The 27,683-nt window shown below is 38.9% G+C and overlaps 2 protein-coding genes across 6 annotated transcripts; one reads left to right on the top strand and one right to left on the bottom strand.

Moving 5' to 3' along the window:
* Positions 1–985: 985 nt before the first annotated feature.
* On the bottom strand, positions 986–26,755 carry LOC108994069. Of its 4 annotated transcripts, none has more exons than XM_018969262.2 (28): positions 26,547–26,754; positions 26,260–26,419; positions 26,004–26,140; positions 25,645–25,761; positions 25,286–25,429; positions 24,620–25,006; positions 24,375–24,532; positions 14,969–15,090; positions 14,767–14,858; positions 13,186–13,432; positions 13,014–13,077; positions 12,585–12,733; positions 12,402–12,472; positions 12,128–12,301; positions 11,274–11,345; positions 10,110–10,211; positions 9,940–10,029; positions 9,519–9,594; positions 9,344–9,437; positions 9,167–9,236; positions 8,876–9,055; positions 7,840–7,962; positions 7,659–7,742; positions 7,386–7,570; positions 7,075–7,213; positions 6,937–6,996; positions 1,797–1,901; positions 986–1,670 (listed from the first exon to the last, which is right to left on the bottom strand). In XM_018969262.2, exons 1-28 carry the CDS (start codon positions 26,643–26,645, stop codon positions 1,557–1,559), a joined length of 3,615 nt encoding a protein of 1,204 aa, XP_018824807.2. In that variant the 5' UTR covers positions 26,646–26,754; the 3' UTR covers positions 986–1,556. The 4 variants fall into 4 exon arrangements, with proteins under 4 accessions (XP_018824807.2, XP_018824876.2, XP_018824940.2 ...); XM_018969331.2 differs by having other exon boundaries at positions 24,635–25,006; XM_018969395.2 differs by having other exon boundaries at positions 24,644–25,006.
* Positions 1,909–5,925, top strand: LOC118344500. 2 transcript variants are annotated; one of them, XM_035685275.1, is made up of 2 exons: positions 1,909–3,084; positions 3,296–5,925. In XM_035685275.1, exons 1-2 carry the CDS (start codon positions 2,733–2,735, stop codon positions 3,934–3,936), a joined length of 993 nt encoding a protein of 330 aa, XP_035541168.1. In that variant the 5' UTR covers positions 1,909–2,732; the 3' UTR covers positions 3,937–5,925. The 2 variants fall into 2 exon arrangements, with proteins under 2 accessions (XP_035541168.1, XP_035541166.1); XM_035685273.1 differs by having other exon boundaries at positions 1,909–3,278; positions 3,490–5,925.
* Positions 26,756–27,683: the final 928 nt, after the last annotated feature.

Below are 27,683 nucleotides of genomic sequence, written 5' to 3'. Positions count from 1 at the left end.
ATCCGTAGAAGTCTCGAATCTCATGACCTCACTCAGAGCTATTTAAACTTAAACTTTATTGCACAACATTTTCTTTACGACGATTTACATTTTCTTGACTGACGCAGCATTTTAACAGTAACTAACGGAATAAAAACATTTTTTTAAGAAAAATATTTTAACCATAAAGGTATTACACAAAAGTAAACCCACAAACTGATATAATTTGATGTAGTACGTCAGATTGTAAAATTATTTTTATTATAAAATAGATCTAACGGATTCTATAAAATTACATCAGTTTGTAGTTTTATTTTGTATAATTTTTTTGTATCTGTAGCAGTTCTTTTTTTTTTAAATAATCGATCATAGTGACATTTGTAAAATTTACATTATGATTAAGATCACATTTTTGTCTCTTTTTTTTCAAAGAAAAAAAATTTGCCAAATGGCATTATGATAACATATTAAAAAGAGAAATTCTTCTTTTAAAAAAAAAAAAGAGAAATTTCATTCTTAAATAGGTAAGTAGAACATACATAATAAAATGCTTATATGGCATATTTGATTTGAAAAATAAATTTTAAAACTTGAATCTTATCAATCAAATTTTACTATTTAAATACCCTACGTATTGAAATCATGGAGGGTAAGGGGTTCAGGTCTAAGACAAAAATATGATCTTTATTGATTGATTGTAGTTCAAATGGTATGTCCTCCTTTTATAGTAGCAAAGGAGAGGATGGGGATGTAGATTCTAATCTCCAGCCCTATCTTCATAGAGAGAGAAGGATACAATATGTTGAGGTGGATGCAAGTTTTTAATAAAGTTATTTTATTATCAAGTCGATTCAGATTTCTCCCTGACTTAGGATTTTGATTAGGGCATACCACTCTCAAAAATCAAAATATTCACTTGACCCCTGGAAAAGCAAGCTTTTCTAATGGCTCTTTGATATTCAGTGTCAAGTTCAGCAGATTCTTGATGAAGAAAAAGAAAAAAAAATAAACATTTTTCCCCAATAATCTTTGCTTCAGCATGAATAAATAGACCATTCACAATAAATATAGTCAAGGAACAAACTCCTTCAATATCGTCAAGGAACAAAATCCTTCAACGGGCTCTACATGCATATACACACATCCATATAGCCAAATCGAAAGTGTCATATGGTGTTGGTGGCACTGCTTATTGTTGAGTTCAAACAGACACCCCGTAAAGAATGACTACAAATACTTGCATAGGGTTCTCATTCTTCTAATGCTTAGTTCTCATTCTTCTTCATGCTTATACATTTGAAAGAGAAGTTCTTTATGTTGGCAACAAGGGGATGGGGAACAAAACAAAAGCAGTGGAGCCAAGCCAAGAATTTGGAAGAGGCTTCACTCACTTTATTCCCACCTTCACAGATCTAACTCGAGGGGAAATAATAACTTACAAAGCCTATACTTCATTTTACAGACAAAATGGCTCCCTAGAAAGCCCTATAAGAAGAGCAAAATTCACTGAAACACGGGCTTAGAACCCAGGAGCAGAGAATTCTAAGGAAGAAAGAACCATTTGTGCAGGAAAGGCCTCACATGAAGTAGCTGAGAGCCGTTCTTCTTCTAGAACCCCCTTCACCATAAAGTTCATTCCATTGTAAAAGTTCAGTCATGTTCACGGACTCAGAGGAAACACTTGCACATACCTTTTCCCACATAAAAATTAAAATGAATCAAAAGTCAATTGAAACTCTTTTTTTTAATAATACTAATAATAAAAACAAAAACAAAAGGAAAAGGTTGTGTTAGTGGATATTTAAGTTTCACTTTACCCGTTCATGAGCATATTTAAAGTCATCCATGTTTAAAGGCCGTATATCTGCACTACCACTCAAAGCTGGAGCGGGTCTACCTTCTGCTAGAGCTGCAGCACCCTCCTGAAAGTTTAACATAATCACATATGATTGATCTGCTACTATACAAAGAGCACCTGCATCAGCTGCTGGTTATAAATTTAAGTAAACAGATACGTTATTTCGGTTTTTCTCTTTTATGTTACAGTTCACTTCGATTTCACAGTTTCTTAAATGTGTGTTTTATTATTAATATTATTTGAAAGTCACATGCACCCAGTGGATTTTAAACCACCATCACCACCTCAACCCCATTAGTACGAGAGTAATGCTAGATACAATCATAAGTTGTGCAAGTGTCGCGCTCCTTTTGAAAAAGACTGGGATCCTATTAAAAAACTAAAATTTTCATATAGGTCTCATATTTACTCACTTTTTTAAAAAGGAGTACATGGTACTTGGACACTTTATGACTGCAAATATCATTTCTCTTAGTAGGAGAGGAGGATGTGCTTTTTGAGCTAAAGCTATTGAAAATATACCTTTGGTGTATATAGCAAGGCTTCAGAACCAAGAGCAAATATGCATTAAAGGGTTCCTGAGGACACTTTGAAGACCATTTTACGGGAATACTTTGTTAAGTAGTCCTGCAGCATACACATTTGCACTCCCAACCCATCAAAGGATTTACACTCAAATTTAGTGGCTATCTAATAACCACCAATCTTTAGTGATAGGCTGGAAGGACCACCTTCCAAGTATGAGGTTCATAGCTTGTGGAGGATTGATGTCGTTTGCCCCCAAGAAACCAAACTGGATTTTGTTGACAGGAGTATAATTTGTACCTTGTGGAGAGGTTCATTTGTAGGCTGGACATATTTAGCTTCTTCGGGTGCTTCTGGTTGAGTTTTAGTAATGTGGGATAATAGAGTTGTCAAGATGGTAGAAGATTGTATTGGTGTTTTCTTGGTGGCCTGTGTTTTAAGAAATTTGGAAGATGGGTGGACATGGGCATTGGCAAGTGTATATGGACCCAATAGGGATCCGGATAGATACTTGCTGTGGGATGAAGTGTCAGGATTTTATTCTTTGTGGGAGCTGCCTTGGTGCATTTGTGGGGATTTTAATATAATTTGCTTTCCAAGTGAGAGGGAGGGTTTATCTTCTATGACTACAGCTATGGAGGATTTTTCTCAGCTGATTTTTGACTTGGAACTGCTGGATTTGCCACTGGTGGGGGGTGAATATACGTGGTCTAATTCTAGAGGTGGCTCAAGACTGGACAGATTCTTAGTCTCGTCTTCATGGGAGGCTCACTATCCGAAGTCATGCCAAAAAAGATTGTCAAGGGTATGTTGTAACCATTTTCCCATTTTACTTGATTGTGGGGGTATTCATGAGAGTAAACGGTATTTTAAGTTTAAGAATATGTGGCTTGAAGTGGAGGGTTTCGTTGATAAGATAAGAAAATTCTAGAGGTGGCTCAAGACTGGACAGATTCTTAGTCTCGTCTTCATGGGAGGCTCACTATCCGAAGTCATGCCAAAAAAGATTGTCAAGGGTATGTTGTAACCATTTTCCCATTTTACTTGATTGTGGGGGTATTCATGAGAGTAAACGGTATTTTAAGTTTAAGAATATGTGGCTTGAAGTGGAGGGTTTCGTTGATAAGATAAGAAGCTGGTGGCTTTCTTATCATTTTGAGGGGACTCCTAGCTTTGTTTTGGCAAGTAAACTTAAAGCTTTGAAAGTTGATTTGAAGAAATGGAATAAGGAAGTTTTTGGAAATGTAGAGCAGCAGAAAAAATCCCTTTGGGATGAGCTTCAATCCTTAGAGGCTGAAGGGGAAAGTGAGGTGACTTCGTCTAGGAAAACAGAAGTGATGGCAGAAATTGAGAGGGTTCTTTTGAGGGAAGAAATATCATGGAGGCAGAAATCGAGAGTTCTATGGCTTAAGGATAAGTGTACTAGCTTTTTCCATAAAATGACTAATTCTCACAGGCGTAACAATGCCATTGAAATGTTCAAAACTGAAAATAATTTGCTATCCACACCTGATGAGATTCAAGAGCATGTTGTGCAGTTTTATAGTCCTCTCCTAAGTGAGACAGAAGCTTAGAGACCCAAAATTGATGGCTTGAATTTTGAAGTTGTGGATGCTTTTTCAGCAAGCTGGCTTGAGAGGACTTTTGAAGAGCTTGAGGTATATCAGGTGGTTTGTGGGATGAGGAGAGACAAAACTCCTAGTCCGGATGGGTTTTCTATGGCTTTTTTCAAAGATTGTTGGGAGATTGTGTGGAAGGAGGTGATGAAGGTACTTCATGAATTTTATGAGTTTCAAAAGTTTGAGAAGTCGTTGAATGCCACTTTTATTGCCTTAATCCCAAAGAGAGTGGGTGCTTCGGAGTTGAAGGATTTCCGTCCTATTAGTTTGGTGAGTGGTGTTAATAAGATTATTTTGAAGGTTTTGGCAAATCGAATGAGCAAAGTGATGGAGAAGATCATTTCTAAACCTCAAAATATTTTTGTTAGAGGTAAACAAATTTTAGATTCTGTGCTGATTGCAAATGAGTGTTTAGATAGTCGTATGTGGGAAGGTGTTCTGGGGGTTCTTTGTAAACTGGACATGAAAAAGGCATACGATCATGTAAAGTGGAATTTTCTTTTATACATGCTTAGAAGATGCGGTTTTGGTGACAAGTGGTGTGGCTAGATAAGACATTGTATCTCAATTGTTCGGTTTTCTGTTTTAGTTAATCGGCAGCCTTGTGGTTATTTTCAGAGTTAAAGAGGCTTGAGGCAGGGCCTTTTTTATTTGTTCTTGTTATGGAGGATTTGAGCCGTATGGTGGAAGCAGTGGTAGGAGGAGGTTTTATTTCAGGTTTTCCGGTGGGATCTAATTCTAATGGCTTCATTTCCATATCTCACTTGCTTTTTGCTGATGATACTCTTATTTTTTGTGATGCTGTTGGGGAACAGATTCAAGCTTTGAGGGTTGTCCCGTTATGTTTTCAAGCCATTTCCAGACTAAAAGTGAACTTAAGTAAATCGGAGCTGGTCCCGATGGGAGATGATATAATATTCATAACTTGGCAGAATTACTGGGGTGTAAAGTTGCTTATCTGCCCATGAAATATTTGGGACTACCGTTGGGGGCGTCATTCAAGGCTAAGCATATTTGGGATGGGGTGGTTGAGAAGATAGAGAAGAGGTTGGTGGCATGGAAAAGAATTTATTTATCTAAAGGGAGTAGAATCAATCTTATAAAGAGTACCATTTCTAATATCCCAACTTATTTCCTTTATTTATTCCCTTTTCCAGTCGGAGTGGCTAACCGTATTGAAAAGTTGTATAGAGCTTTTTTGTGGGGTGTTTTGGGAGAGGAGTCTAAGACTCCCTTAGTGAGCTGGAGAAAAGTTTGTTGTCCAATTGTTGATGGAGGATTGGGGGTTCATAGCTTGTGTAGTTTTAATAAGGTGTTGTTGGAGAAGTGGCTATGGAGATATCATGGGGAAGAGGAACCCTTGTGGAGGGGGGTGATAGACCAGCTGTCAGTTGGAGGCAACAGGGTTGTAAGTAACAAGATAGGCCTGAATCCTTTAAACTCAAAAAAAGGAAAACAGAAGATCGGATTCGGCCTTGTCCCTATAACCAGATCCAGTAGAGTATGGCGGGTCAAAAGAAAATCTGGATTATTTGAAGCAGGGTCTATACATCGGGTATCGGCGTAGAGACATCAGAGGAATGTCATTCGCCTCATATAACACAGGATAGACCGATAGTCAGTATTACACCCTTGTCCCCAAAGAAACTATGGCTCCCTCTTCAGAGTTGAAAGAAAATGGTGTACTACCGAGGTTTGAAGGAGATGTAGGATCTGCTATCACCCCAAAGGTGAAGGGACTTGTTGTCACCCCAGAATCTCCAATAGAGAGAAACAATGGAGTTGCTGGAGAACCTATGGGTTTTGCATTGGTGCCTTGTGTAGAGTCGGAAGTGCAGTTGGATACTGTGTCTGGGGATAACGTTGCTCCCCTGGTCTTTCTTCCTCCATTAGTGGACTGGATTCTGCCTAAAGTTAACGAGATTCAGCAGTTTGTGGGAATCTCACATGGAGGATGTGAAGATCAATTTAAAGAACTAATTACTGCGATTGAGGCAAGCCACGTGCTTGAAACCAAATCAAATTTCAAGAAAAGCAGAAAGTTACAATGTCTATCTTGGGCAATCAACTACGACACTAAGGGTGGTAGCTCAACTAGAGGGAAGTCTAAAAGGAGGGCATTGTGAAGACAGGGAATCAAGGAGTTGGGGTTGGGTGTTCGGGTAGAGTTTTAGTTCTACGGGAAACAAGGGGTTGGGGTCGGGTCTGGTGTATTTTGGATTGTTTTTCCACGGACTTTTTGGTTCATTGTGGGCAAGGTATTTTCTTGTATACATTCAGTGTACTTAGTTTCTCCTTTTGATATATATAATTTTTTACTTATATTGTGATGTGGCTAAAGTGTTGTGGGATGGTGTGTTTAGAAGAGCTAGACTGATCTGGGATGGTGTGTTTAGTAGTGGTCGATTTACTAGCAAGCTGGACCAGTCTTCATACTTGCTCCCAAGTGGCAGCCGCATGGAAGATGATTCCTTTGTGTATTATGTGGTGCATTTTGTTGGAATGGAATGAGAGGTGCTTTAATAATAGGGAACACAATGTAGATGAACTCTGGAAATTTTTTATAAGTTCTTTAATTGGTTGGTTTTCTGCTATTGTACTCAATGGAGGGGTTGCCAATGAGTTTTTGTCGTCGCTTTTTTAGTTTTAGAATGTAACTAGGTGTTTCTTTTGTATACTTTCTGTGTACATGGGCTTCACCTATTACATTTTGATGAATACAATTTTTACTTATAAAAAAAATGTATTCTATGAGTATCTAACAATTACTCATTTGAATAATTTGGTATTTTGATCAGCAAACATGTGATATTAGGTAACTAGATTGGCAGGTCAAGATTTGGTGCAACCTGCCCCAGATAACTATGACAATACATAACAAGTGACAGTGTGAGAACTGTTGAGCAAAAAGAATAAATTGCTAAACTTCTCATTGATTCGATGGAAGCAACAAACCATTTTTTCCTTTCCCAATATCTCTTTAATTGGACGGTGTGCGGCAGTTACACATAGATTCTGCAAGGACAGATCAAATATGATGAGAGTGAATAATAGCAAAGCTGTCAACTATCAATAAAATAGTAACAAAATCACCTTCAGGTCACTGCCAGAATATCCATCTGTCATATTTGCAATTGCATCAAAATCAATGTCAGGAGCCAAGTCCTCTTTGGCCAGTATAACTTTTAGTATCTTTGCTCTATTTGCAGAATCTGGCAAATTTACCATCAATCTGTGGAAGAGCACCCATCATAAAAATATGAGCCTTTGTCACAAAGTTATCAGGATGTGGAAATGGAATAACTGAGCAAAGCTCAGAAAAATAAACAACCTAGCACGAGAAATGTATGTGCATGTAAGGTGTATATTATGTACGTATGGCCGAATTTGCAATGATGTTTTACCTACGGGGAAGCCTTCGAATGACTGCCTCATCAAGGTCAAAAGGCCTATTTGTAGCTGCAAGTACTAGAACCCGCTCTGTGTCTTTCGTTCGCAAGCCATCCCAGTTCACCATAAATTCATTTTTCATCTTTCGCATGGCCTCATGCTCTCCTGGATTTTCCCTCCGGCCCAACATGCTGTCAACCTATACGAGGACCAAGTAATAAAAGATTTTAATTTTAGGGTGACTGAAAAAACATAAACTCCACATGAAAGGGTTTAAAAAAGCTTACTTCATCAACAAATACAACGCTAGGGGCAATTTTACTGGCAAGTGAGAATACAGCCTTCACATACTTCTCACCCTCACCAAACCACTGCAGTAAGAAGGACAAGACCATGACTTAAAAATCATTAAATAAAGTTGTTACAGAGACAGTGTCACCTTTGACAAAGCAAGTTATCATTGTTAACCTTGGACGTGATGCTTGACATGGAGATGTTAATGAAGTTTGCACCAGCTTCAGTAGCCACAGCTTTCGCAAGCATTGTCTTACCTGTTCCAGGGGGGCCAAACAATAATATGCCCTTGCAAGGCTGGACACAGGATATACAGTTAGATGGTTTCTAAATACTTCATCATATAAGCTCAATAGCAGATGTTTATACAAGTTCTGTGTTCAACAGTATGAGCATGTCAAATCTGAAAGAAGCAGTTAGTGTTGCTAATAGAAAACTTATGCAGGAAAAAGGATCCAAGGGCATGGAGATGGACAAGCAATAACATAAGAAAAATCTAATTTCAAGGTCAAAGACATTAAATTACTTTAACAGTATCATTTATACTTAAATATAAATGAAGACCCTTTATACATATATGCTTTACACATATAAGCAACTTTTCAACGACCCAAGTCAGAACTCGAGCAATGACAATGCAGCAAGTTAACAATTAAAAACAAGAGTTGAACGGCTTTTAGAAAACAATTTAAACTCTCGGCTAAACTATTATAGACCAATGATCAAAGTAAAAATGAATGCTGTAGAACCACATAACGATTGAAACAACATCATAAGAGCAAAGTGAGAGTTTTTCTGTGCCTTTATAAAAAGACCCGATGCATGACACCCAACTGGTTGTTTCGACTGACCCCCACCCCCAACCCCGGTCAGAACTGGCAAGCTTTGATTGGTTGGGGCGGGGGTCACTAACTGAAACCTATTTCCGATAGGATGCAGGTCGGTTATTGAAAATAAATCTTCTCATGCTCACTATTTCCTCATCGGTTCATCATTGGTGGCAAGGCCACCACACCACCATCCCACCACCAGTGATGAACCAATTGATAACAAGTGGAGTCAGCTTAGTTTGGATGGCCTAAGACCGTCAGTTGGTTCCCACTAGAGGGTCCGTGTCCAACCTTAGTTTCAATGATTGATCCAATACATCAATAAATTGTAACTCCCAATATTTATATAAAGCAGCACATTGTCAGATAGAATATAAAACCTTAGTTAATTGGCCCTTGCAAAAAAGTTCAGGCCTTTGCAAAGGAAGCATCACCAACTCCTTCAATGTATCCTTTACATGTTCAAGAGCCCCAATATCATCAAAAGTCACTCCAATGTCAGTGGGTGGAATAACATCAGCTAGAAGCCTCTTCTCAAATTCATTTTCTGTCGCAACATCCTGATTTCAGTGAAAACAATCAGTATGAAAATTATTAAACAATAGGTGCCCAAAAGAAAATAATTCAAAACTATAATCTACCCATGGGAAAGTATGATAATCACTAATCACCTTAAGTGACTTTTTTAAGCTCTTCGATTCATTGTGGATAGCCTGTAAGATTCTGACTCCATACTGGATACTGCCAGAATTGCAACATTGCATTACAACTGTTTAATTCCCATCAAATGACTAATATTTCAGCCAAGAAAGAATGAACATGATGGCTGTAAGTAATCCATTAATTACCTCTCACTAGACAATACAAGCCTAGCATCAGGATCAGCTTCAGGATTATGCATTAGATGATGGCTTAAAGCCCATCCAACTACCTTATCTGCACCTGCAATATGCAATGAAATAGAATAAAACAAAGTAAAATAAAACTGTAAACTCATCAAGTATATATAAAAATAGTTCATACTTTCATTTGTGAGCATTTGGTCCTTAATGCATAATGCCTCAATTCCTTCACATTCCATCCCATTCCGTCCGAGAACCTAGACATAAATCAGCTGTAACTATGAGTATTATTTGGAAAACACCTCATTTTAAAATCAAATAACAATGCACAACAATCAGTATCATCAAAGATTTCCTTTTTTTTATAGGCAGTGTCGCTATCATATAAGACACAATGCTCCCCATGCACTAAACATATAACATCCTAAATGAGCTTTTCAAGATTCCACACTTTTATAACTTATTTAAATAGTCAATTGACTATAGTCCCAATCTATTAAGTAATTATGAACTTAGTATTAAAAGCAACAATAATGCTTGATTCTCTGAAATGTGTTTTGACAAGTGATTATCTGAAATGTAAGCAGGGAAGAATCACTGACAGTGCGCAAGTAATTCAGATTTCCTTTCATTTTGAGGGTTTCTGCATCTCGGTCCAATTGCTGCTTCCATGATGCAAGAAGCTCTTCATCCTGCAATGATCTATAAGCTTTCAGAATATATTGAGAAAGAAAACCCAAGTAAATGATCGGATAGAATTCACTACTCAGACCTGTGGCATGTGTATGATTACTTTATTGGGAAAAAGTTTAGTCAAAACTTTTGTCGACTTCGGGACTTCCTTACCCCTCTCATGCAGCCTTCCAAAACTATCCTGAGAAAATCAGAAGACAGTAACATTATACTCCTGAACAATTTTGTCAGCCACAACACAATTTCAGAGTTTTCAGTCAGCAACCTATACAATAGCCACTCAAATATGTTTGTCTTTATGTCAAAGAGAACACATAGAAATGTTCAAAAATATAAAAAGCAAAGATTTCCATGCATAAAAACTAGTTATTAGAGTGAAAGAAATCAACTTTCCCGCTTCTACTCTCCATTATATATATAATAGGTAAAATATAGATATCATACACTAGAAGTAATCTTAACCTGCAAAAACTCGATGAAAATAAAAGTGAAAGAACCCCATATAAGACTTTAAGTCAGTTCACAATATGGCCCAGAACAACGTAGTTATCCGCGCCTTTCCCTTTCAGAATTGCATTTCAGCTATCAAAAGTTTCTATGTTTGAAACTTGTAGTTTTAGCAACTACAAGCCAAAAAGATATAAATTTTGACGGTCTCAAGCCAAGTCAAGATAATTGTTGGCTTTGGTGGTCTGGCATATATTGTTGGTATATTCAAAGATGGGTTAGTGACGACCATATTTGTAGTTCTGAGTTGGTGATGGGACTTTTATCTTTCATGTGATCTTTTTGTGTCAGCAGTATGCCCGTGTTATTGTACAGATTTTCTTTCTTAAAAACACATTTACCTGAAAATTATACAAGTTTTTAGATATTATGGCTGAAGAATAAAATCACACATACAATTCAAACCCTAAAATAGTAAAGTGAATATCCTAAACTGTAAATTTCCTTTTCTTTGTCCTTGCTGCATATTTAAATAAATGAAGTAAGAGGAAAAAGAGGAACGATGATGATATGTCAGTGAAATCACAAAGCATCAAAATAAGATTAACTTATAGAAACGCCTCTATAAAAGTCTATGCGTAAAGAAACCAGAAGATAATAACACTGCAAAGTGTGATGGCCATTTTTTTTCATACCAAAAGAACCCACATTCACAATGGGAAAAAGAGAAACCAAAACTTGCAAAACCTCAAGGCAAAATAGGGGGCCATGATTATTTAAGAGGTATAAGCTCTACCGGGAAAGCCAAGTCAAGAAGTGCGGTTTGATTGCTGCCAAATTTTGTAAAAAGCAGACCACCAGGATGTGACTGTAAGAAAAACAAATATACAGTGAGATCATCACAATTGTGCATAACAAAGCTAAAAAGTACCGGCTTCGCATGTATCCAAGATTTGACCTCTACTCGACACTGATGACCTCTTATCATACTATTTTCTAGGTCCACTTTCTTTTGTTCTCTTAAATAACTATTAAGTCACCAAGAAGGAAAAATGACAAGTAAGTCACCATTCCAAATGCCACCCTCAAAAAGTGGGTTGCTCTGTTAAGGAGCATAAAAGCAGGTAAATGGCATAATGCTTTGATGGCAGGATGTGGATAGGATAATCTAGTTGGCCAACACCATAGTGGAAAGCAGCAAACATATCGGAGAAGACTTTGATGAATACTTCTCCACCAGGACCTATTTTAAACTCCCTCTTTCAGAGTTGTATGCCTCTCAGTCTTGGTAGTCAGCGATCCCCATTCCCATTCCCCTTTCCAGATGAAGGCAGTTTGCACTTCATCCAGGCACTCCTAGGCTAGGTGACCTCCCCAACACCACTGCTCCTATTCTTGATAAATGATGTGTTGCAGCATTTATTCATATCTAGTAAGTTCCAAATTTAATAATGAAAAGATATATTATCTGGCAAAATAAGAAAAAATAAAGTTATCAGGATTTAAGCATATAGTCAACAAAATGCAGCATAAGGAACGCAGACAGCATGATCTGATAGGCCAAATGCATGCTACATATATACAAGACATGATTGAGGGGAAATTAAGTCCCCAACATGGTTGACAGATTCATAATCACATTAACATTACCTTCTCTTTGCGATTATCAGTGTGAGTGTGCAAAACGATTACGACCACATTATCGCAAAGCTTTTCAATTTTGCTTTTGAATGTAGACAATGAGTCTACATTTCCGACAATTGACTTCTCAGCATCTTTCATAAATAGAATGAAAGGTGTGCTTCTACTCTCACTGGTCACAACCTGATTATATGATATTATCAAGTCATCAAGAAGATAATGAAACAAAAACACAAGATCAAGTTCAAAAGACTCGATTCATTAATGCAGGGAAGAAAACTACCTCAAACAAAGTATTAATAAGTAACTTATCCAATTCTTCCACGCTCGTGCTATCCAAACGAAGATCCGTAACTAAAATAGAGATTAGAGAGAGTTAATAAATATCAAGAGAGGATGCTGAAAATAATAGTACTAGTTGAAAGGTCTAAGCTTGTCAAAATGTGTAATTTGGGTAGGATTTTACCATTGCAGAAGAATCCATGGCCTTCCTCACAGCGACCTCCCAGATCAACCCCATCTTCTATGGCTTTATCAAACCTTACACCAACTTTGGACAATGGATTCTCCTCAAAAACTAATGCCACCTTCCCACGGCTTCCACTAGGTGGCCCCCTACATATTTGACATAAAGCATACTTTATTACAGCACTGTCACCATAAAAGTTCATCTTGTAGCAAAATAACATGATAAAAATGTAATATCACATTCAATTGAGAGAGGAGGGAGGGAGACACGCACACACTGCCTAAGGATGAATTCTCTTATAAATATAAAACTCAAGTTCAATTGGAAATCAAACAGAGATAAAAAAGGCAAACATAATCTGGAAAGGAAGTATTCCTTGAGACAAGAAGATAAATAACCATGGTAAATTATTCAGAATCATTTTACCGTGAAGGGGATGCTGCTGGACATGAGCCACCCAAAGTCGAACCATTAAATCTTACTCTATCACCTGCATAAATCATATTCGTATAAGTGTTGCCAGGGGAGAGAAATTGAAACATCCAAAAGGTGGGGTAAAAGCTGGAAGCATCTCTAGATATAATTTAAAATGGCATACCTATTTTAAACAAGTAATTTTTTGCTGTCCCAGAGGGAGAGGGCACAGTTTCAGTCTCTATATTAGGTTGAGAGTCTAGGCCATAAGAAGAAGGTGCATTTGAAGAGCTGGGTGGATCCGCTTCACCTGCTGATGGATCCGTGCTCCTAGCCAAGTCCATGGTTAAAGGACTTTGTTTGGGGCTGTTGCAGGACTTTTCTGCATTATCTCCATCCTTCAGCTGCTCTGCTTCCTTTGATGACAAACCCTACAACACATTTATTATAGATATTCCAATTGATCAGCTTAATCATCTTTAATAAAGACAAGTAATATAATACCCTGGACTGAGTATAAGAGGGTGGTGAATGGGATTCTACATTGCCTAGGGTGAGAACTTCTTGCCCTTTATAATGATTCAAAAGGACTACAATTGCAACCTATACTAGTCCTTTTGGAGAGGCCTATATTTAGCCTGGGCTTTCCTTGGGTAGTTCCAAAGGTATCGGAGCCAAGCTCAACTACAAATGTATGATTTAAGCCATACCATCTACAGCAAAATAATCTCACAAGATCAAGAATCCAAGGATGAGAGATTGTAATGCACGGAATTAAGTATAAGACAGCAGTGAATGGGATCCCCTATTGCCAAGAAGCGAGATGATCTTGCCAAGGAACATAAAACTAATACTCCACCCGAAACTCTCTCTATGAGAACGTCTTCACAATGCCCTCCATTTTTTAGTCTTCCCGAGACTTGAGTTGTGTCACCCACAATGGATTGACCTAATGAAGACTTAAGGAACATAAAGATGAGAGATTGTACTTATCAAAAAATAAATATTAAAACATTTAAAAAAGGGATGCGAGGTGTAATACCTTGAATGGAGTATACTTAATTCTTTTGATCAATAAAATCTTGTTTACCGATAAAAAAAGCCTTGAATGGAGTATAAGAGGGTGGTGAATGGGATCTGACTTTGAAAGGGAGTGATATTTTTTTGCCCTTTGGAGTGATTTGATGGAAACAAGAGGTTGGGGTTGGGGAGTTGTGTTCCATTCCAATTCGAGCTTGGGGTATTTTGGGTAGTTTTTCACGGGCTTTTTGGGTCAATAGGGGCTCTCTAGTATGGGCTAGGTGTTTTATTGTATTCGTCCAGTGTACTTGGTTACTCCTATTGATATATATAATATTTTTACTTAAAAAAAAAAAAAAAGTCTAGCACTATTGATTGGGATTGACTTAGATACCATTAGTAACGACCCAAGGAAATTCCAAGCCACATCTAAGCTTATACTTCAAAATGACTAGTCAATGTCACAATTAGAGCCCTTTGGAATTATTATAAAAAGCAAAAACTTCTCATTTTCAGGCAATGTGGGATATCATTCACCATCCTCATATCATAAACCTAGGGTATTGCAAAAAAGATCACATCAAAAGAGAACAAATCAATGGAGCGTAATGAGCAGTAGTCATTGGAGCCCATCAAAACAGTCGGTAAGGAAAGAGGAGAGCTTAAATCAAGTATTAGAATAAAAAAAGATGCTACGCATGAATGAAATTCTAATTTTACACTCAAGAAGGTAATTTTATCTTACACCCAAAAATGAATGGCTATCAAATATGAGCAATTTAGCCCCAAAGTAGTTAGCAAGTGCCTTTGCCAACATCTCTTGATATATTTCAGACCCTACAAAGAGATTTGTAAACAAAAATTCGAATTCAATTTTTTGGAAGGTAAGTCAATAGAACCTCGAAACATATCTTGAATATTAAACCTTGCACAAAATACTCACATACCTGCTGGACCAGAAAGCAAAATTCGAGGGTTCACAGTAGTAAGCTCTGAGGTGTACTTTACATGTTCTTTATGCTTCAAGTGTATAAATGAAGCTGAAATCAGCACATTTTTTGTGTTCTCGCTGCAAGAGAGGGAAAAAAATGAAACCACAAGTTATTATTGCTTAATTCAAGATCAAGAGCCATCCAACAAGCTGTGCACCAGTCAACAAATGAGCATAAGGAAATTACAGCTCTATAAAATCTGTTTTTTTTTTTTTTTTTGGCACCGGGTGTCCCAGAACAAAGTCCCGACTAATCCCGAGGGTACATAGGGCCTCGGCTAGGAGTTTTCCCACAAGTGCACCTCGGGTAATTCAAGGGGAAGTTTCCCTAGTCCGATGGCCCCTAGAAATTGTTTACACCCAAGAGGATTCGAGCCTTAGACCTAGATGGAGCATACCACCAAGACCAAGGCCTTTACCACTTAAGCCAACCCTTAGGGGTTACCAATCTATAAAATCTAAGTTGGTAAACCACAACACACCTAGCTAATAATCAATTATCTGATGATTTCCAAGGTTGAATGAGAAAATAACTATATAGAGCTATAAACAAATGATATGATGTGATTAAAAATTTCCAACGTCCATCCCTAAAGACTTCTATTAGAACCAAGTTATCACTCACCTTGTCTCACATAATGTTTGCCACCAAAACTTTGGCTCTCCAGAATAGATGGCATGTGCTACAATCATTCTAACAAGTGAACAGAGATTCCTAATACTGATTTATACCCTCACTATGCACTCCAAAAAGTTCCACTGATCAAGGTGAAATGTTCTAATGCTTGAAACCTAACTGAGCAGAGGGCAGGAATCGGGTTCAGGTGCTTCAAGCAACCCCACACTACCTTTGATTCCCCCTTGTTGCTTCTAGCATGAAATAAAACCTTTTGGAGGAATTCAGGTCCCTAAAAGTGAATTTCATCCATAGAAAATCCATGGGAAAAGTCCCCAAAGAAACATCAAGAAAAAAGTTCCCGTATATCCAAAAAAAGTTCTTCAGAATTCACAGACCATGGAATTTATGAAATAAGGTAAGCCACTATCTACCAAAACTAAACTGGTTCATCGATAAGCAAGGGCCTTGTACTTATTCTTGCAGCATTATTACAATCTCTACATTAAAAATTAAAAAAAAAAAAAAAAAAAAAAAAAAAACCTTCAGAAGTTAAAGCACCACCATCATTTTCTTTTTCTAAGTAAAAAGTACAACCAACATTTACTATTTAATCCTAGGATATTAGGTCTCTAAGCCACCCTAGAGCAATATAAAGCAGCTGCATTACCCAATGCATTCAATAATAACTTAGTGAAATTAGTTTTTCTTCTTCTATCGCTGCCAAAGAATTTGAATCCAACAATTTGATAACCAAAGGGTACACTAAAAGTTAAAACAGATACAAGAGTTGCCTTAACAAAGGTAGGATTCAATATGTTTAGAATATCTAGGTTTTTACCCAAGACAAAAGCAACTACCAAGTTGCATAATATCCCCAAAACTCTTTTTTCATGGCCTCAATCTAGAACATAAATAAGGGAAAACAAAGTAGAATATAAAGCAAGTCATTAAAATGGAATTGTATCTTAAGACTGCACATCCGGCCCAGAAATGGTGGGTCAAAAGGCCGGGTCACCCGATCTTCGAAATTGGGTTGACATTTGGAGCTACGACAATACCGTCGAAGACAACATCACTCAGGTCTAGGACATCACAAACAAGGTCGACTGAGGGAGGCGAACCAGCGGTTGACATCCAGGATGCCATGGTGGTGGTGTCAGTGCCAGCGCCGGCGATAAGAACAACAACTATGGAACTTGGTTTTGAAGCAGAAATGTCTGTCCGACAACACCATGATCTCTTCACAGACAGTGTCGATCATGGAAATCGAAGGTATAAGGAGCCCGGGTTTTGTTCAACAAGTGGAGTGGACCTACAAAGAGTGTATTAGGGGGGATGAAGAAATTCCAAGCCATGCTTTGGTAGTGGTTGACTCAGCTGGGGCCCAGGGAGAGTATTTGAAGATGGTACATCATGACTCAGACCAGTTGGGGAGGCACAAGCAAGTCCTTTGGTCAATGCAGCTGCTCACTGGGAAGAACCTACTCCACTGGTTTCTATCCACCCAAGCAACAATAGCAACATTCAGACCTCAGATTGGGTATTACACAAGGCAAAGGAGATTCAACGTTGTGCGGGAATCTTGTGTGAAGACCATGAGGACCAATTCATAGCTCTCTTGGCAGCAATTGAGGCTGGACAGCCTCATCCTAGCTCGCTTAGGGAGCTCAATTCTTCAAAGAAGAAAGCTAGAGAATTAAAAAAGGCTTGATTGGACAGTCCATGTTGGAGGAAGCGAGAGGAGCTCTAACCGTAGAAGACCAAAGGGAAGGGCAATGGAGGTTATTTTATGAAACTAAAAATTGTTTCATGGAATGTAAAGGGGCTGAATGAGAAGAGAAAGCGCTTCAAAGTTAAAAACATGCTACGTAAATGGAGAGTGGACATTGTATGTTTGCAAGAAGCGAAATTAGAATTTATTCCCCTTTGCATTATAAGGAGTATGTGGGGTTGTCATCAAGTGGGATGGCATTACCTACCATCCCAAGGGGCCTCGGGTGGCATCTTAGTGATGTGGGATAAAAGGGTGGTAGAAATGATGGAGGAATGTTTGGGGGATTATATGGTGGCTTGTTCCTTCAAGAATGTTGTAGACAGCTTTCGGTGGGTTTTCGCTGGACTTTATGGTCCAAATATAGATCGTACTAGAAGTTTATTATGGGATGAGTTGGCAGGACAAGTAGCATATGGGACTTACCTTGGTGTATTGATGGTGACTTCAACGTCACTCGCTTCCCGAGTGAAAGATCGGGTGGCTCTAGTTTTAACCCAGCTATGGTGGATTTCTCTTCTTTTTATTTCTGAACACGATTTACTGGATATTCCTCTTGCAGGTGGCTCTTTCCCTTGGTCTAGCAACTGAGAACTCCCCTCTTGGTCAAGGATTGATAGAGCACGTGTTTGGTGATGTGGGAGGCCAAAAAAAATACTCTTTTCAAGGAACTCAAAGGTTTGGAGGGAGTGGAAGAGGAGAGGGAACTATCTGAAGAGGAGAGGGCTCTCAAAATCCAAGTGACAACGGATATTAAAAGGGTCTCTCTATTTGAAGAAATATCTTGGAGCCAAAAGTCGAGAGAACTATGGTTGAAGGAAGGGGATAAACGCACCAAATTTTCCCACCAGTTGGCTAATTCACATAGAAGAAACAATGTCATAGAGACGTTGATGATTGATGGGGTGGCTTCCTCAAACCAAGATGAGATCTTTGATCATGTAAAATATTATAAGAATGTACTCTTGGAACAATTCTCCTGGAGACCATGATTAGATGGGCTTACCTTCGACATCCTTGGGTCGCAGGAAGTTGAACAGCTTGAACGGCCATTTGAAGAGACAGAGGTCAGGGGAGTTTTGAAAAGCATGGCAGGTGACAAAGCTCCAGGCCAGGATGGATTCTCTATGGCTTTTTTTTTTATAAGTAAAAATATTATATATATCAAAATGAGTAACCAAGTACACCAAATGTATACAAGAAAACACCTTCTCCATAATAGAAAGCCTCTAATGACCTAAAAAGACCGTAAAAAACAACCCAAAATACACCAAGCCCAACCCCAACCCGTTGTTTCCCGTAAAACTAAAACTCTACCCGAAAACCCCACCCCAATCCCTTGTTTCCCCGTCTTCACAATGCCATCCCTTTAGATTTCCCTCTAGTTGAGCTACCACCCTTAGTGTCGTAGTTGATTACCCAAGAAAGGCTCTGTAACTCCCTGCTATTCTTGAAACTTGATTTGGTTTCAAGAGCGTGGCTTGCCTCAATCGTAGTGATTAGTTCTTTAGATTGGTCTTTACATCCTCCATGTGAAATTCTCACGAACTGCTAAATCTCGTTAACTTTAGGCAGAATCCAATCCGCTATTGGAGGAAGAGAGACCAAAGGAGCAACATTATCCCCAGACACAGTATCCAGCTACATTCCTGACTCTAGACATTCCTTTACACAAGGCACCAACGCCAAACCCATATTCAAATCCCGTACCTCCTCAGCAACTCCATTGGTTCTCTCCAATGGTATGACATCAAGTCCCTTCACCTCTGGTAACCCTTTATGTGCAACTTCAGCGGATCCTACATCTCCTTCAGACCTCGGCAATACACCATTTTCCTTCAACTCCGAGGAGAGAGCCATAGTTTCTTCGGGTACCAAAGGTGTAATATCGACTATCGGTCTATCCTGTATTACCTAAGGCGAATGGCATTCCATTACTGATGTCTCTACGCCGATACCCGACGTAGAACCCACTTCAAATAGCCCAGATTTTCTTTTGACCTACCATACTCTCGTGGATCTGGTTATAAGGACAGGGCCAAATCCGATTTTCCGTTTTCCTTTACATGAGTTTAAAGGATTCGGGTCTATCTTAGTCTTGTTTCTTACACCCCTGTTGCCTCCAGCTGAATGCAGGTCTATTTTCGTAGACAATAAAGCTATCGTTGTCTTCAACTTGACAAGTTGGGTTTCCATCGCCTTTAAAGAATTGTGCATCGCGACAAGCTGGTTTTGAGGAGTGATCTGCAGACCACTTTCACCATTCCCCTCACTGTGAACCCCCGAAGCATGACTCGTCTTCAAAGCTGCCACATATGATCGCCTTGCCACCGTGGATGCACTTGGGTCTTTATGATTCACCTCCAAGTTGATGTTCTCATTCTTCTTCTAGTTTTCCTTCCTTGACCCATCAGCAAAAAGCATATCCGCAACTCCGAGTAATTCTACAGCAAACTTCTCCCAACCCAGACCTTCATACCCTTCAGGAATGACTACAACACTCTGCCGGCCTCCTCCACCATATTCGGTGACAGTTAGATACCTACCATGCTCGTTGGAGCATCGTTGAGCCATGAATGTTTTGTTTCCTTCGCGCAAGTGTTTTGTGAAATCCAAATTTCTCTCCACCTGTAATACTGCTTCCACCGTAGCCATCAGCCATTCTATACCACTACGACCCATCACTACAAATCTCCAAACCCTTTTGCTCCTCTCCACAATTTTTAATGAAGACCTCCATGTTTCTGGAAAAAGCTCAAAAGCCTTCGATTCCACCCAAAAGCGCACCAGCTAACCCATAATGCCTTCGACTTCAGATGCAAGGGTTTCCCAAGCTGAAGGGCTTCATTTTGTTGAGTATTTATGCAAAAAGCTTCGGGAGGCTGAGCCGCAGTGCCTCTTTACTGAGTTAACGGAAAAATAGAAGAAACTCCCAGTCACCGGAGGAGGACCAACATCGGAGGCCCCACAAAGGGGCCACCAGAGTCCATCGATCAAGTTTGTGGCAGTGGCGGAGGTAAAGGCTCAAGTCGCAGGTCGCCAGAATAGGTAACAGAAAAAACAAAGAAAACTCTCAGTCGCCAGAGGAGGACTGACATCAAAGGCCCCACAATGGAGTTGCCGGAGTCCGTCGGTCAAGTCTGTGGCGGTGTCGAAGTGCAAAGCGACACTTTGACACCTTCAACAAAGAGGAATAGCGAAAGAACCAGTTCGCTGGAAAGGACCAATGCTGGACGGCCCTCAGTGAGAATGTCGGGGCCCATCAGCCTCGTCTGTGACGGAGGTGAGGTGTCACTCTCCGATCGAAGGTGGGTGAGGGGTGGCGGCGGGATGGATGAGTTAGGGTTTTCTCTCGATCACTGTGGAGGCGGGACGTTGCTGGCTGATCTTTGTTTCATGGGTCAAAATTGTCTCAAGCAGTTGAAACTTGTTGGTGGGAGTTGTGGAGGTTAGTGATTATCGTCCATTAGCTTGGTGGGCAGGGTGTACAAGATTCTCTCCAAAGTTTTGGCAAATAGATTGAGTAAGGTGATGAATAAGTTAATATCATAGCCTCAAAATGCTTTTGTCAAAGGTAGGCAAATTCTCGACTCGGTGCTTATTGCTAACAAATACCTGGATAGTAGACTCAAGTCGAGAGAGCCAGGGCTATTGTGCAAGCTGGACATGGAAAAAGCTTATGATCATGTCAATTGGAGATTCTTGCTTTACATGCTCAAGAGATGTAGTTTTGGTGTGAAATTGTGTACTTGGATCTATCATTGTATTTCTACGGCCTGCTTCTCGGCTTTAGTGAATGGCTCACCGAAAGGCTTTCTTAAAAGTTCCCAAGCCTTGAGACAAGGTGACCTTCTATCTTCGTTACTTTTTGTTTTTGTGATGGAAGCATTTAACAAGATGATATCAGGCATTGAGGAGGGTGGTTTCATATATGGATTCTCAGTAGGGGAAGCCACCACTAGCACTCACATCATGTCCCATCTATTACTCGCCGATGACACTCTAATTTTTTGTGGGGCTCGACATGATGATATCCAACCCTTGAGGGCTCTTCTTTTATGCTTTGAAGCTGTATCAGGGTTGAAAGTGAACTTGGCCAAATCAGAAGTAGTGTCGGTGGGGGATGTTCCTAATGTGGAGTGTATGGCTTCCATTTTGGGATGCAAGATATCTCAGCTGCCAATGAAATACCTTGGCCTTCCGTTGGCTGCTCCATTCAAATCAATATCTATTTATGATAATGTTCTAGAAAAAATGGAGAGGAAATTGGCTAGTTGAAAAATGATGTATTTATCCAAAGGTGGGAGGGTCACCCTAATCGAAAGCACTCTTTCCTAGTTGCCAAATTATTTCCTATCATTATTCCCGCTCCCCATCAAAGTGGCTCATCGCATGGAGAAACTTCAACGTGACTTCTTATGGGGGGGACCAATGATGAGTTCAAATTTCACTAGGTGAAATGGGCCAAAATCTACTCCCCTATTCAAGAAGGAGGTTTGGGTATTCGGAACTTGCAGTTTTTCAGCAAAGCTTTGCTTGGTAAGTGGCTATGGAGTTATCACAATGAGAGGGCAGCTTTGTGGAGAAGCGTCATTGAATTGAAGCATGGGGAACCATGGGGAGGATAGGGTGCCAAGTAAGGGTGGCAATATGTGACACGACCCGTTAACCCAATACGAACACGATACGATAAAAGCGGGTTAGGATTTAGCCTTAACGGGTTCGGGTCAAAAAGGGTTGACCCGTTAAGACACGATTGCTTAACGGGTCACTAACGGGTCAACCCGTTATAACCCATTATGACCCGTTAAGAAAATTAAATTTACCTTTATACCCTTAGACCTAAAGGGCAAGGACGCTCCACTTCCTTCTTCAAATTCTAAATTTGTTTAGATCTGTGTTTTTAATTTTTTATTATATTTGGGATTGTAACATTAATATATTTACATTGTATGTTTTGTTTATTATATTTAAGACATAATTTTAATAATGAATATTATTACAAATTGCGTGGGTCATATTTGTTTGGATTGTAATTTTAGACTTGTAGTTAGTTTTTTATTTTTTATAGATATTATTTATATTTATATATTTATATAAAATTAATTAAGTCAAACGGGTCGTGTCGTGTCGTGTCGTATCGTGTCTGTTCAACCCATTAATGTAAACGGGTTGAAACGGAACGGGTCGTGTCATGTCGCATCGTGTCAATTTATTTCTTATTCATTAACGGGTCGTGTCGTGTTGTGTCAACCCATTATCTTACCGTGTCATTTTCGGGTTTGGAATTTTGACACGAAATCCTTAACGGGTCGTGTTCGTGTTGACCCATTAAGTGTAATGTACATACCTTGACACGACACGAACACGACCCGTTAACACGATTTGACACCCCTAGTGCCAAGGAGGTGAGTGGGCCTCATGGGGTGGGGCTATGAAAGCAAATAAGAAGAGGTTGGCACACATATTTCAGATATACTCGCTTTAAAATGGGTGTTGGATCCAAAATTAAATTTTGGCACGATGTATGGTGTGGCGATATGGCACTCAAAGAAACTTTTCCACAAGTTTATAGCTTAGCAAGCATGAAAGAAGCCTCGATTGTGGACCTCTTCATACTCTTTAACGGCACTCCACAATGGCATGTCACATTTCTTAGAGATGCACAAGATTGGGAAATTGGGGTTTTATTGGAGTTCTATGACCTAGTGTACTCCACCTGGTTGTTGGCGGGAGTTGAAGATAAGATCTTTTTGTACCCTTATAAGATAGGGAAGTTCTCAGTCTGCTCCTTCTACAAAGCCATGATAGTACATGGTGCAAATTCATTTCCATGGAAGAGTATTTAGAAGACAAAGGCGCCCCTTGGGGAAGATCCTCACCCTAGACAATCTAAGGAACTATCGAATCATATTCTTGGATTGGTGTTGTATGTGTAAAAAGAGTGGAGAGTCGGTTGACCATCTACTACTTCATTGTGAGATTGCCAGGACATTGTGGAATGAAGTTTTTGCTCGGGTGGGATTAGCTTGGGTGATGCCAAGACAGGTAATGGACATCTGTAACGTCTCAATAGAAGGCTCAAACCACATGGCCTATACTTCAAAATGACTAGTCAATAATACAATTGGAGCCTCATTGGAACCTTATAAAAAGCAAGAATTCCTCCTTCTCAAGCAATATGGGATCTCATACACCACCTACCCTTATCCCTATCATATGGGAGATCACAATCTACACCCCTTAAATTACCGACGTCCTCGTTGGGTCAGTCCGTCGTAGGTGGCACGGCTCAAGTCCCACATTTCTGGTTGAGATAAGCTCTGATACCATTTGTAACGTCCCAATAGAAGGCCCAAACCACATGGTCTATACTTCAAACGGATTAGTCAATGATATAATTGAAACTCCATTAAAACTTTATAAAGAGCAAGAACTTCTCATTTCCAAGCAATGTGGGATCTCATACACCATCTACCCTTATCCTTATCATATGGGGGGTATCACAACCTCATAGCTTCTTGGAAAGCCATCCAATGTAACTCTCAGATTGCCTCTATTTGGAAGATGGTTCCAATATGTTTATGATGGTGTGTTTGGAGGGAGAGGAATGAAAGAAGTTTTGAAGATCAAGCGCGGTTAACGGAGGAGCTTAGAAGTCTATTTTTCAATATTTTACTCCATTGGTCGATTGTAATTGATTTTCATGGCTTGTCATTTCATAAATTCCTTGTATCTCTAAATTAAGCACACATATATAGGCGTTGCTCTTGTATATGTCCCATATACTTGGACTTTTACCTATTCTTTTGATCAATAAAATCTTGTTTACAGAAGAAAAAAAAAAAAAAACTGCACATACTACTAATTTGGAATTGAAAAGATATAAAAGATTTGAAGAGATCCAATGAATTGCAACAGCATGATGCTCGTAAAAAACAGTGAACATAGGATATCATGAAAGAGATATACCTCAAATAGTATGGGAAATTATCAAATGAAACATCTATGTGTCTGCCATCAATAATTCCTGCACGAACGTCTTCTCGAAATACTGCACACCGCAAAGACATTCCCGATGTTGATGCTGGCTGCGAATCCCTCATCCAATCGTTTCTTTCTTCCAAAACCTGTTTACAGATACTTTTGCTCAATTTCAGTGTACAACTAGATGATTGAGCTAACATCCTGAACAAAGGCCTTAGCAAATCATTCACCCCATAGAGTTTTACATTGCCTGCCTCTATGCCAGAGTCTGGGTTGCAATCATGAAGAGTGCTCTTGTCTATTGTTCCAACTTCTGCAGCTTTATCACTCTCGACGTTTGGTGCCGAGTTGCATTCCAGATCAAGCTCAACTTCCGTGCCATCGTGAACAAGAGAATGAGGAGGAATCTGATGACCCTGGTGGACTTTGTTGGTGGTCTGAGTTGGAGACTTCCAACGAGAAAGATCCCGTCTCATGCTAGAAAGAGAGGCCAGTATGGAAGCTCCAGCCACAGCTGAAGCATCCCCTGCCCTCCTTTCAAGGTGCAGAAACTTGCCAATACCACTTTGAACCTCCGCACCTTTGACTGAAATCTCATTTATCAGATGCTGAAAGACCTATGTTGACGAGGATTAAGGAACACATACACACAGCGATAGAAAATATGTTGATAAAGATCTGAGTTGAAAGTATGAAAGATCAATGTTTTTTTATGAAATCTTCAATTACCAAAAGAAAAAAAAAAACATGAATACAGTTCAACACAGGAAAACTCTTCCAAAAAAAAATAACACAGGAAAATATACGAGGAAGAGCATAAAAAGGACTAGAAAAGAGGGTGGGGAGAAAAAGAGAACTAATTTAACTAAACACCCAAAAACTAAAGAAAAGGATACGTAAGCATGGTTTGCTCCAAATACCAACTCATCACCTGAGTTCAACACACGGCTGCCACCACTCTTCTTGAGAGTTGTCCCATTCACTTGCACTGTTCCCTTGCTCCCGAGAATATCTAGCACGGCTACATCACTGCCATCACCCTGATTATGTCCATAAACAATTAATTACACTGCATGTACATGTTTCTAAGGAAATTATCACCAAAAACACAGGAAACCCAAGTATTCCCAAGTACAATCACAGCAAGCTAAATCGCAAGCACAGGAATGTGCTTGCCTGTGAGCAAAAAAAATGCCGAAGTTCGTATTAATCCTACCAAATTTTTGCTACTAACCAAAGCCCAAGATATATGTACCTGCATGTGCTTGATTCTGCATAGATGCCCATTAACACTCTGATCCTTCAAAGGAAAATTGCAGTTTCTACTTGAACCAATCACAAAGGTCTCGGTGTTGATGGGAACATTTCGATTCTGCAGCATATAAAGGAGACACTTAACACATAGAAAAAGTTACCGAATTTCCAATTCATTTGAAACCCGAAATATTTATATATGAGTGTGCCGCCTTATCCGATCCTTGAGCCGAAAATATAAGACTGCGATACCAAAAAAACGCTGCTAACCAAAAGAAATGCTTTAATTGAAGCTTTGCTAACTAATTCAGCTAGACAGTATAGTTAATAAGCACCCAAAAACCAGAAGGGAAAAAAAACCTGAGCAGACTGTGATAGAAGCATGCACCACGGTATTGAGTTCTCGAAGGTCGTCGCCGGGTTGTTCCGCTTCTGGTATACACTCCACGAAGAGAACGAACTCTTCTGCTTATCCACCATCACAGCCGGCGTAGCCCCTTCAAAACCAAAAGCAAATCTCTAAAATTGTAAATTTTTTAATATTTAAGAAAAATGACAATTCAAAATACGCAAACAGAGAAAAAAGCTTCACAGAGAGTGAGAGAGCAACGCGCACCCTGAGCGATCGGCGCCGCAACAGGGGCGGCCTCGCCCTTCCCAGGGCTGACGGCGTCACCGGCGGTCGGAGCATTTTCCGATGTCGCAGGCCCACAAGATTCCTTAGAATTCTCAGCCACGGCTGTAGTCGGTTTCTCCAAGGCACCGCCATTATCAACCTGAAATCAAAGAAATCAATTGCTCAACAAGCCCAGAGACTTCGACGCTCCCACAGATTGAACAAACCAAAAGCAAAAGCGTTGAATTCGATTAAGATTTTTCGTTCGGTGTGGTGGGAAAGAACACCTTTTGACGCTTAGGTGAGGGAGGTTTATCTTCGGAGGAAGATGATCTCTTGCTGTTGTTGTTACCAGAGATAGATCCACTTCGCCTCGTTGAAACCATGCCTATCTCTCCCACGCTCTCTCTCCCGGTCCTGCTTTTCACTCTTTTGTCTCTCTATTTGAAAGCTGTAACGTAAGAAATGAAGAGGGGGTAGAGCGAGAGAGAGAAAGAGAGAGGGAGAGGATAGATAATACAAAGGAACATTCTTTATTAATTACGATGCAAATTGTTTTAGTTCATTAATCTGTTTGTGTTCGGTTGGTGCACGGAGATCTTGAAACCCCCATGTTTTTTTAATTATTTATTAATTTGTAAATATATATATATATATATATGATAAATAATATTTATAGTCGTAAATATATAAGTACCGTGTAGTCGTTTTAAAATAAATAAATAAATATAAAATTAACATAAAAAGAAATTAATTTTTTTAATAATATATCTCTTTTTTTTTTAAATGACTGTATAATATTTATACATTTTATGATTATATGTCTATATATATATATATATTTATATATATTTGTGTTGGAATGGTATAGTTAATTAAGACCCACATATAATATGTGATTTTAATTTGTAAACAATTATTTGCTTTGACTTTCGACTCTCTGCAACATATCCTAGCTACAAACAATTATTTTGTGTGGGTTGGTCTTGCTTTTAAAGTTTTAACCCTTGTTATTTTTTGGTTATACGAAAGCATAATGCTATTATCATCGTGATTGGATATCGAGAAAAACTATCAATTATTATTTTTATTTAATAATTAAGGAAGTATTTTTTAATGAATTTATAATTTTTTTTTTAAAAAATATTTTAATAGGTTTAAAAAATATTTAAAAAAAAAAACTAAAACTAAAAATATATGCTTTCAATAGAAGTTTTCGATGGCCTTTCCCGGTAAGTGTAGCATTATACTAATTAAAAACAATTCCAATTATTATGGATCACTCCAAGGGTGATGAGATATAGAATTTTTAAAATAAAAATTTATATTTATAAGTAGGTGTGTATAATATATCTAACAAAATATTTATATGGTATAATTTAATTTAAAATTATAAAATTTAAATCTTACAAATTAAATATTAT

This window comes from Juglans regia, chromosome 2 (assembly GCF_001411555.2).
Source record: "Juglans regia cultivar Chandler chromosome 2, Walnut 2.0, whole genome shotgun sequence".
Classification (NCBI taxonomy): domain Eukaryota; kingdom Viridiplantae; phylum Streptophyta; class Magnoliopsida; order Fagales; family Juglandaceae; genus Juglans; species Juglans regia.
This window is presented reverse-complemented; position numbering and strand designations above follow the sequence as displayed.

Coding starts and splice junctions, on each gene's coding strand:
- LOC108994069 (XM_018969191.2), bottom strand. CDS start 26,645: ATGGTTTCAACGAGGCGAAGTGGATCTATCTCTGGTAACAACAACAGC. Junction 26,141..26,259: donor TGCGGCGCCGATCGCTCAGG/GTGCGCGTTGCT, acceptor TTGGTTTTGAAG/GGGCTACGCCGGCTGTGATG. Junction 12,302..12,401: donor TTATTAATACTTTGTTTGAG/GTAGTTTTCTTC, acceptor TCATATAATCAG/GTTGTGACCAGTGAGAGTAG.
- LOC118344500 (XM_035685275.1), top strand. CDS start 2,733: ATGTGGGATAATAGAGTTGTCAAGATGGTAGAAGATTGTATTGGTGTT. Junction 3,085..3,295: donor TACGTGGTCTAATTCTAGAG/GTGGCTCAAGAC, acceptor AAAATTCTAGAG/GTGGCTCAAGACTGGACAGA.